Source organism: Salvelinus namaycush, chromosome 4 (assembly GCF_016432855.1).
Source record: "Salvelinus namaycush isolate Seneca chromosome 4, SaNama_1.0, whole genome shotgun sequence".
NCBI classification, from domain to species: domain Eukaryota; kingdom Metazoa; phylum Chordata; class Actinopteri; order Salmoniformes; family Salmonidae; genus Salvelinus; species Salvelinus namaycush.
In genome coordinates this window covers 45,762,977-45,773,899 of record NC_052310.1, presented here as the reverse complement: position 1 = coordinate 45,773,899, position 10,923 = coordinate 45,762,977, and the positions used below count along the sequence as shown (strand labels likewise).

Below are 10,923 nucleotides of genomic sequence, written 5' to 3'. Positions count from 1 at the left end.
GGCTGGTTCTTTGTACAGTACCAGTTATAGACTGCAGGTGGAGTGGAGTTTTAGGCTGGTTCTTAGTAGAAGGCCAGTTTAGACTGCAGCTGTGGATGAGGAGCTTCAGGCTGGTTCTTAGGAGGAAAAGGTCTGTTTAAGACTGCAGGTGGAGTAGCCCTCGTCGCTGGCCAAGCTCTGCCGACTGCTGTGGTCATCCAAGTCACTGCAGCCACTGGTGCTGATACTGTCCAACTCTCCATGGGAGAACTCGGTGCTTTCCACGTCCACCTCGATCTCTTCTACAGAAATTGGGGTGAGATACATTTTTTATTATGATCATCCCACACTTAGTAATCAGATAATCTTATTGATTGACAACTAATGCTTGATGACACCAAATGCTACATTATAGACTGTAACAAATGTAAATTATATTTACTGGTTTGAAATGGAACTGAACCAAACCGTTTCTTAGTATAATATACAGTGCCTTCAGTAAGTATTCATACCCCTTGACTTATTCCACATTTTGTGTTACAGACTGAATTCAAAAAGGGTTACATTGATTTTGTAGGTTAGCCTGCCCTCTTGTGGATTCATGAATAACTACATGTATGAAACATATTTCTCTACATAAATTAAGTCTAAAGGCCACCGCATGCTTCCCATCCGAAACAGTTCGGAACAGTTTCTGCGTATATTATGATGACATTTTGTGACATTTTTCTTCATTTTGGTCTTCACCAAAGGATCTCTCTGTACTTTGCTCCATTTGTCTTTCCCTCGATCCTGACTAGTATCCCAGTCCCTGCTGCTGAAAAACATCCCCACAGCATGATGCTGCCACCACCATGCTTCACCGTAGGGATGGTGCCAGGTTTCCTCCAGACGTGACGCTTGGCATTCAGGCCAAAGAGTTCAATCTTGGTTTCATCAGACCAGAGAATCTTGTTTCTCATGGTCTGAGAGTCCTTTCGGTCCCTTTGGTCAAACTCCAAGTGTGTCGTGCATTTTACTGAGGAGTGGCTTCCGCCACTCTACCATAAAGGCCTGATTGGTGGGGTGCTGCAAAGATGGTTGTTCTTCTGGAAGGTTCTCCCATCTCCACAGAAGAACTTTGGAGCTCTGTCAGAGGTACCATCGGGTACTCGATCACCTCCCTGACAAAGGCCCTTCTCCCCGGATTACTCAGTTTGGCCGGGCGACCAGCTCTAGGAAGAGTCTTGGTGGTTCCAAACTTCTTCCATTTAAGAAAGATGGAGGCCACTCTGTTCTTGGGTACCTTCAATGTTGCAGATATTTTTGGGTATTTTTCTGTGCCTCAACACAATCCTGTCTTGGTGCTCTACGGACAATTCCTTCAACCTCATGGCTTGGTTTTTGCTCTGACATGCACTGTGAACTGTGCGACCTTATATAGACAGGTGTGTGTCTTTTCAAATCATGTCCAATCAATTGAATTTACCACAGGTGGACTCCAATCAAGTTGTAGAAACACCTCAAGGATGATCAATGGAAACAGGATGCACCTGAGCTCAATTTCGAGTCTCATAGCAAAGGGTCTGAATACTTATGTAAATAAGGTGTTTCTGTTTTTTATTTATAATGCATTCTCAAAAAGAATATTAAAACCTGTTTTCGCTTTGTTATTATGGAGTATTGTGTGTAGATTGATGAGCATTTTTTTATTGATTTAATCCATTTTAGAATAAGGCTGTAATGTAACAAAATGTGGAAAAAGTCAAGGGGTCTGAATACTTTCCGAATGCACTGTACATGTACATATTACATTATCTCGACTATCCCGTACCCCTGCACATTGAGTTGGTACCGGTACCCCTTGTATATATCCTCGTTATTGTTATTTTTATTGTGCTACTATTTTTCCTTATGTATATTCAGCAATTTTTTCTTATTAACTTTTTAAAAACTGGTTATGGCTCGTAAGTAAGCCTTTCACAGTAAGGTCGGCGCATGTGATAAATACAATTTATTTGAACAGTAGGGATTATTCAATGAAGTGTTTGTTGATAATGAGACACATCATTGTAATGCAATTTCTTTACATGAGAAATACTGCACCAAACATCTAAGTTAGATTTGAAATTTCACAACTAAGACCTCGGGCAAAAACGTCAATATTACTGACAGATTTCTTGAGTTATCTTAGATTAATTCTGACTATTTTGAGGAAGTGTACAGTGCCTTAAAAAAATATGCACTTCCCTTGACTTTTCCCCCATTTTTTTGGTGATACAGCCTGAATTCAAAATGGATTCAATTGATTTTGAAATACAGAAATATCTCATTTACATAAGTATTCACACCCCATAGTCAATATTTTGTAGAAGCATACCTTCTGGGTATGTCTCTATGAGCTTTCCACACCTGGATTGGGCATAATTTACCCATTATTCTTTTCAAAATTCTTCAAGTTCTGTCAAATTGGTTGTTGATCATTGCTAGACAACCATTTTCAGGTCTTGCCATATATTTTCATTTAGATTTAAGTCAAAACTGTAACTCGGCCACTCAGGAACAGTCACTGTCTTCTTGGTAAGCAACTCCAATGTAGATGGACTCGTGTGTGGCGCAGTGGTCTAAGGCACTGCATTTCAGTGCAAGATGTGTCACTACAGTCCCTGGTTCAAATCCAGGCTGTATCACATCCGGCCGTGATTGGGAGTCCCATAGGGCGGCGCACAATTGGCCCAGCATCATCCAGGTTTGGCCGGGGTAGGCCGTCATTGTAAATAATAATTTGTTATTAACTGACTTGCCTAGTTAAATAAAGGTTAAATAAAAACATGTAAATTAAATAAATTGTCCTGCTGAAAAGTGAATTAATCTCCCGGTGCTGGTGGAAAGCAGACTGAACCAGGTTTTCCTCTAGGATTGTGCCTGTGCTTAGCTCCATTCTGTAAAAAAAAATGTATCCTGAAAAACTCCCTAGTCCTTAACGATTACAAGGACACCCATAACATGATGCAGCCACCACTATGCTTGAAAATATGGAGAGTGGTACTCAGTATTGTGTTGTATTGGATTTGCCCCAAACATAACACTTTGTATTCAGGACAAAAAGTTAATTGCTTTGCCACATTTTTTGCATTATTACTTTAGTGCCTCGTTGCAAACAGGATGCATGTTTTGGAATATTTGTATTCTGTACAGGCTTCCTTCTATTCCCTCTGTCAGTTAGGTTAGTATTGTAGAGTAACTACAATATTGTTGATCCATCATCAGTTTTCTCCTATCACAGCCATTAAACTCTGTAACTGTTTTAAAGTCACCGTTGACCTCATGTTGAAATCCCTGAGCCGTTTCCTTCCTCTCCGGTAACTGAGTTAGGAACGACACTTGTATCTTTGTAGTGATTGGGTGTATTGACACGCCATCCAAAGTGTAATTAATAACTTCACCATGCTCAAATTAATATTCAATGTCTGTTTTGTATGTTGACCTATCTACCAATAGTTGCCCTTCTTTGTGAGGCATTGGAAAACCTCCCTGATCTTTGTGGTCGAATCTGTCTTTGAAATTCACTGCTCGACTGAGGGACCTTACATATAATTGTATGTGTATGAGGTAGTCAATCAAAAATCATTTTAAACACTATTATTGCACACAGAGTGAGTCCATGCACGTTATTATGTGAGTTAAGCACATTTTTACTAATGAAGTTATTTAGGCTTGCCATAATATTTCAGCTTTGAATTTTTATGAATTTGTAAAAATCGCGAAAACATAATTCCACTTTGACATTATGGGGTATTGTGTGTAGGCCTATGACCAAATAAATCTCAATGTAATCCATTTTAAATTCAGGTTGTAACACAACATAATGTGGAAAAAGTAAAGGGGTCTGAATATTTTCTGAAGGCACTGTAACATTGCCACTGTCAGCCGAAATATGCTGGGAGTAACTAAGCTCTGTGGAATGGTTGGCTCACCTCGGTCCGAGTGTTCTAAGGCCAAAGGGGAACCTACGCTGTCCATACGAACTCTGTCCCTGTCTCCGCCTCCAGGGGTCTGCAGGTGGACCAGCTGCCTCTGCAGGTGCCTCTGCTCACGCTCCAGGCTCTCCAGCTGGTGCTGACTCCTCCGGTCCATCTCCTCTAGTTTCTACACACAAACAGAGGAGAGTTAATCAACCTTAGAATTTTTTGGTATTTTATGGTGGTGGAAAAAGTATTCAATTGTCATACTTGAGTAAAAGTAAAGATACCTTAATAGAAAATTACTCAAGTAAAAGTGTAAGTAACCCAGTAAAATACTACTGAGTGAAAGTCTAAAAGTATTTGGTTTTAAATATACTTAAATATCAAAAGTAAATGGAATTGCTAAAAGTAAAAGTATAAATAATTTAAAATTCTTTATATTAAGCAAACCAGACGGCACAATATATATATATATATTTTATTTATGGATAGCCAGGGGCACAATTGAACACTCAGACATAATTTACAAATGAAGCATTTGTGTTTAGTGAGTCTACCAGATCAGAGGCAGTAGGGATGACCAAGGATGTTCTCTTGATAAGTGCGTGAATTGAACCATTTTTCTGTCAAAATGTAACGAGTACTTTTGGGTGTCAGGGAAAATGTATGGAGTAAAAAGTACATTATTTTGGGGGGGAATGTAGTGAAGTAAAAGTAAAAGTTGTCAAAATATAAATAGTAAAGTACAGATACCCCCAAAACGACTTAAGTATTTTTACTTAAGTACTTTACACCACTGGTATTTTATGAATAATAATTGCATATAAATAAATTGTGTAGGATAAGGAGCAGCTATTTATCACATTTTGTGATCACATCTGCACATAGTATGACAAAGATATTCAGTTTTACTGTACAAATTATAGAATCTTCAACAGCTGCCATTTGCAAACATATTTAAAATCGAATCATGTTTTTATTTTTGTTTTACTAAATTCTGCCCATTCAAGATTGAGGGACAGACTGTGTGTGTTCTTCTGAGCCTGAATAATCATATGTGAATTTATCCACATCAGACCAGGCTAAAAATACCAACAGATCCAAACAGCTGTAGTGGCAAAGTAATTCCTGACATTTTTGTACAATGGCCAAATGTAGAGCTGGATTTGCTGCTTGCAGGAAAACAAGGGCAACGGCTGGGTTGGTTCAGGCTAAGCATACAAGTCACACTTTCTTTCACTTTTTATTTTCTTTCTGAAACACAGCAATGTACCAAACATTTCTCAGATCAATTGGAAATTATTTTTCAAAGTTCACAAGGGGGTGACAAATAGGTCCCAGACTATATCTACACCTGGATAAAATGGGAAAATTCAAGCTTTCTAACCAATCATGTTTGATAAATCAGTTATACACATTAAAGGTATATCCTCATTTCTGTTGCATTTGCTTGCGTTTCCAGGCCCACAAGTGTGCAGCCAGGAATAGCAAGTGATTTGTAGGCTGAGGAAGTAGACCACATTGTGTTTGTGTGCCGCAGTGCTGTGGCAGGTCATGGGAGCACACAGCTTCTCTATCCATATGCAAGGGGCTTCCATTGAACCATTCACTATTCACCAAATCCCATAACACCATGGTCCCCATGACACCACCATGGTGGCATTGTTGACTACAGTACCTTAATGTGCCCCTTGGCCTTGTTGAGCAACCCCAGGGTAGTGTGCCGACTGCAGTCTGGTCCCAGTGGGATCAGTGTCTTCAACCTCTCCAAACACAGGCGGAGATGTGCTCGTCTAAGAGGGCGAAGAAACAACAGACTACTCTTTAGTGAAACCAATAATAGGAATCTCTACATCCAGACGAAATTCCTGGATTTGAATGACATGATCCCGCTCCACATCGATTGATGAATATCTTTGGACGTAATTAGTTATTGATCTGGTTATTATACTGAACAAAAATACAAACACAACATGCAACAATTTTAACGATTTTACTGAGTTACAGTTCATATGAGGAAATCATTTAATTTAAATACATTCACTAAGCCCTATTCTATGGATTTCACATGACTGGGAAAACACATACATTTTGCATCTGTTGGTCACAGATACCTTAAACAAAATGGGCCTCACAATGGGCCTCAGGATTTCATCACGGTATTTTTGTGCATTCAAATTGCCATTGGTAAAATGCAATTGTGTTTATTGTCTGTAGTTTATGCTTGCCCATACCATAACCCCACAGCCACCATGGGGCACTCTGTTCACAACGTTGACATCAGCAAAACCCTCGCCCACACGACGCCATACACATGGTCTACGGTTCTGAAGCCGGTTGGACGTAATGCCAAATTCTCTAAAACGACGTTAGAGGTGGCTTATGGTAGAGAAATTAACATTAAATTATCTGGCAACAGCTCTGGTAGACATTCCTGCAGTCAGCATGCCAATTGCACGCTACCTGAAAACTTGAGACGTCTGTGCCATTGTGTTGTGTGACAAAACTGCACATTTTAGGGTGGCCTTTTAAATCTCCCCAACTTCTTAATATGCCACACCTATCAGGTGGATGGATTATCTTGCCAAAGGGAAAATGCTCACTAACAGGGATGTAAACAAATCTGTGCACAACATTTGAGAGAAATGTGTTTTTTGTGCATATGGAACATTTCTGGGATCATTTATTTCAGCTCATGAAACATGGTACCAACACTTTACATGTTGCATTTCTATTTTTGTTCAGTATAGTAATAGATTGACCTACAAAAGCAGACCATTTATATTATTTTCCATTTTGTTGGATAGAAAGATTTAATAGTCTAGGCCCAGAGCTGCTGAGGTCAGCCAGACTGACAGGCATACAGACAATCTTGTTTTAAGGTCATGGCCTTTGCTCCATAAGAACTGAACATTCTAGTGTCTAGAAAACCCCTGTGTAGTGCAATCTGAGATTAAGCTATTATCATCCAGAGGCCTGGGCCTTCCCTCTTCTGTGTTCAATGATGATTCCCACACTGGCAGCTCTCTACATATTAGCTCTCATCACTGCACAGAAAAGCTTAGTTTACGGGGAGGGAAGCACACTGTCTGAAACAAGCAGTTCCAGTTCCAACTGTGAAAACATTGTATGGTTGTCTTCCAAGAACAACCTGTACTGGACTGCACTCCCTGATTTGCCTTGCAAAACAGACATCTCTGTTCTACCACCAGGATGCTAGCATGCTAATGTACAAAAAACTTGAAATTGTGAAGGTGTTGATAAAATAAGTCCAGCTGTAAAATATGCCGCTTTATTAGCCAGTATTACATTTTCAAATTCTGGGTCAATATATTTAGAATAACATCAGGATATGCTAAATAAATCTAGCCTTCACAGTATTTTGGATTATCAGCTTGAAGTTCCATTTTGAAAAGACAGTTGGAGATAAAGTCCCCGGATATAACGATTTGCCACACCACATAACATGTTATGAAATTTGCAGCATAACAACATCCCTGTATATGTATTTATTATGGATCCCCATTCGCTGCTGCACTCTTCCTAGGGTCCAGCAAAATTAGGCAGTTATACATTTTTTTTGAAACATTACAATACATTCACAACAGATTTCACAACATATTAAGTGTTACTTGTGTACTATCAAACCATGTATCAGTCTGCACAGTTGAATGATTATGTGGATATGATGTTTGATATGCACCAAGACAGGTTATGCACCATCAGATATATTAGGCCTATATCTCTTTGACTAATTAATTATTGTGTAACTCAAGTGTTTTACACCATGTTACACAGTTATGGACCAAATCACAGTCGGGTGGGGAATCAGAGTAGAGAAGAAAATGGTAGATGAGTGCACATTCAGTACTTGCAGAGATCTTCAATTGATCAACAATAACTACTGTCAATGGAAATACTCGCAATGGCCTCTAACACAGAATGACAGTCACAACCCCTTCTGACTCACCTATTTTTTTCCAGCTCATTGTGTGCTGATCTGGGTGTAAAACAAAATGGACAGATTATAGACCATAGACTTAGATAGACATTGCATCATTGTATATATGTTATTATGGCATTGAGGGCAGTGCATGGGCAGTGCCATTGAGGCCATTTACATTTTGAAGTTGTCCATTTTCTTCTACTACTTCTATGAGTTAGCAAACAAACTGAAACGGTGCATACTACCACCTAGAGTGTGCTGTTTGAACAGGTATAAGGCCAAGGTTTGCGGTTTACTGCCAGCTGCAGTTATGGAATGTTTGCTCACAAGTATAAATCATTGGCTGATCCCTCCTGATGACCCGGATGGAATCATGTGATCCTTTCTTAACCCATAGGACAACCCACCCAGTTTACTACTTCAAAATGGTGACAGTGGCGCTGCCCATGCTAAAACTGGCTTTTGGGCACTAGAGTCTTCTATCTATTTCTATGTTATAGACAGAAATCTAAGGACAAGATATATGTTAACAATAATCTTTATAAAATACTAGTTTGACAGTTTCTGTCTTGGTGTACTTTGTTTCTTCCAAGTCCAATAATGAAGAAGGGGTAAAAACGAAATGTTATCAAATCAAAATGTATTGGTCATGTCCAAATATTTGCAGGTGTTACAGCAGATGCAGTGAAATGCTTATGTTACTAGCTCCAACAGTGCAGTAAACTGTCTCGTCAATACAATACAAATACACAAATAATCAAAGAGTGAGCATGCAACTGTAATAACATGGGTATTTGTAATATCACAGTTATAAATAATTTTGACAAGATTCATTTACCTGTTGTGAATATTGTCAATTTTCTTATTCTTTAATTTCCGTTGTCTCTGATGATGCTTGTTCTGAGTTGCAGGGCATGTTGAGGCATATCCATGTTCACATTCTGTTGATGAAATGTATATTTTTAACACATTAGGCCTTACATTATAAATCTGTAATTTCTGTCAGACAAATACTTTTTTTTGTTTTGGTCTGTAACATTTGTGACAATAAGCTAGTCCCAAAACAACAGGGAATGAATAAACAACATCTCATATAGCCTACCCCTCCCTCCTGTCTATATGCTGCAGCTTCCAATAATCTTACAATGTTGGCAAACAGTAATGTAGTCATACTGTTGATTATTGTAAAAAAATATATATATAAAGAAAAAAGTTGTATTTTTAAGTTTAGTAAAACTTGGGGAAATGCTTATAGCTTCACCCAACACTGTCTTTTACTTTCTCAACAGTATGGTTTATTGGTTTATTGGAAAATACCAACAAACCTTCTTCAAGACATAGGCCTATTCATTCATTACCAATTTTGAAATCTCACTTAGTAGGCTATATTAGGCTACATTAGACAATAAAATGCATATAGAAAACTATAATATGTATAATAGGCTAACATAGGCTATAAACGTTTTTACCTATTTCTAAGTATAATAAAATGTCCAATATGAGATTGATGACAACAGAATTGTTTTAATGTGATATATTTTTTGATCTAATCCTAAATTGTGTATACACCTACAAATCCCACAGAATACATGTGACGTCAAAGTTGAACCTGGGTTTGATTGGGTATCTGCAAGGACTCTAGACGGGAACATGGGTTTAGTCCAATCAAAACGGACAATTTTGCTCCATGTGGAAACCATGTGAGCAACAGTGAAGATACGAGGAAGCGCAATTGATTGAAATAAAGAAAGAATAGGGCTGGCATTATAGAGCTTCTATTCAGCCTCTGCACAGCATGCCGACTTTTCAACAATTTTTTAAAAGGGTTTATTTGCCTCATTTCACAGTTGGACTTGGTCTGAGATAAATAAGCATAGGCCTACGAATTATTTGCTTTTCTTCGGCCTGCAGGCGTCCATATCCACTGCCAGAAATGTAATGAAAACCTATGCATAGTGTTGAGTAGGCTAGGCTAGGTTTAAAAATAAGGTGAGTGAGAGTTTGATAAATCGACAAGCTTATTATGTAGCCTAAATATTTTAATAAGTAGCCTACATTTTATGAAGACATAGCTCAAAGGAAGACAGTCCATCGCACACAGGGCAACCTTCATGGATACCATTAGGATATGTTTAGTTTAGACATATTCATGTCTCTAAGAAAATGAATTAATGGGGCCATAGTCAAGTCTCATCCAATTGGAAAATGCGCACTTGAATAGCCATTTAAATTATGCTACCATTCGTAGAAAATGCCATAACGGGTGAGAGCATAATTCTGTCACGGGTTTGCTTTTGATCATGGATTGTTTTTTTTTGTAGGCTATATCTCATTCATAAACCAATCAAAATATGTTCAGTCCAAGTGATTCATTTGAAAAACTTACTGGCATTATCTCAACAAATGTGCATTGGCAGAATAGGTTGAAATATTAGGCCCATTCACAATCAGACAAATGGAAGCAGGGGAGTCAGACAGTTGCCTCTCATGTTTACGCGTCTTTTGTCGCCCTAACCATCTCGGTCCATTGTTGTCTGCCTTGGCAAGTCTGCCTCTGAAATCACCAGAATAGCCTACATTACTTACTTCCGTTGTTCTTTTCATTGTTCTCAATGTAATTTGCTGCATCCAGCAACACCTGAACGTTTTTCATAAAAGTGTCGATTTGGTCCATTGCGGAACATTCGGAATATAGAATGTCGGAATATCCAGACATATCGCTAAAATCCTGTTGGTCCATGGACGCACCCGACTCCAAAAGGATCTCGTCTGATTTCAACTCGATCTGCTGTCTCATATATTTAACCATTTTATTTTATGAGAACTGCCAGCAGTCTGAATTTGGTCTCCTTGTCCAAACTGTGCAATGTGCAGAATGAGGAAGATACTGCAATGAACTGGAGTAGATGGAATTGTGCAGTCCTTGAGCCACTTGCCCTAGTTGGCGGTTAATCCCTCCCACCAACGCATGCACATTGCATTCACCATAGTCAACTGTATGCAAGCCTTGTCTTCAACATATTGCAGGAAAGCAACATGTATATATATATATAT

The 10,923-nt window shown here is 38.7% G+C and overlaps 1 protein-coding gene across 1 annotated transcript; it reads right to left on the bottom strand.

The window, feature by feature from the left end:
* Positions 1 to 117: 117 nt before the first annotated feature.
* Positions 118 to 10,678, bottom strand: LOC120045634 (max-interacting protein 1-like). Its single transcript, XM_038990543.1, has 6 exons — positions 10,456 to 10,678; positions 8,708 to 8,810; positions 7,894 to 7,923; positions 5,602 to 5,716; positions 3,936 to 4,107; positions 118 to 281 (listed from the first exon to the last, which is right to left on the bottom strand). The coding sequence occupies exons 1-6, from the start codon at positions 10,676 to 10,678 to the stop codon at positions 118 to 120; spliced, it is 807 nt and encodes a 268-aa protein (XP_038846471.1).
* Positions 10,679 to 10,923: the final 245 nt, after the last annotated feature.

Bases quoted from the DNA above. Each gene is read 5' to 3' on its own strand.
- LOC120045634 (XM_038990543.1), bottom strand. From the start codon at position 10,678: ATGGTTAAATATATGAGACAGCAGATCGAGTTGAAATCAGACGAGATC. The intron at 4,108-5,601 runs GTACTGTAGTCA...GTTTGTGTGTAG, and splicing joins AGGCCAAGGGGCACATTAAG to AAACTAGAGGAGATGGACCG. The intron at 282-3,935 runs GTGAGCCAACCA...CAATTTCTGTAG, and splicing joins CTTAGAACACTCGGACCGAG to AAGAGATCGAGGTGGACGTG.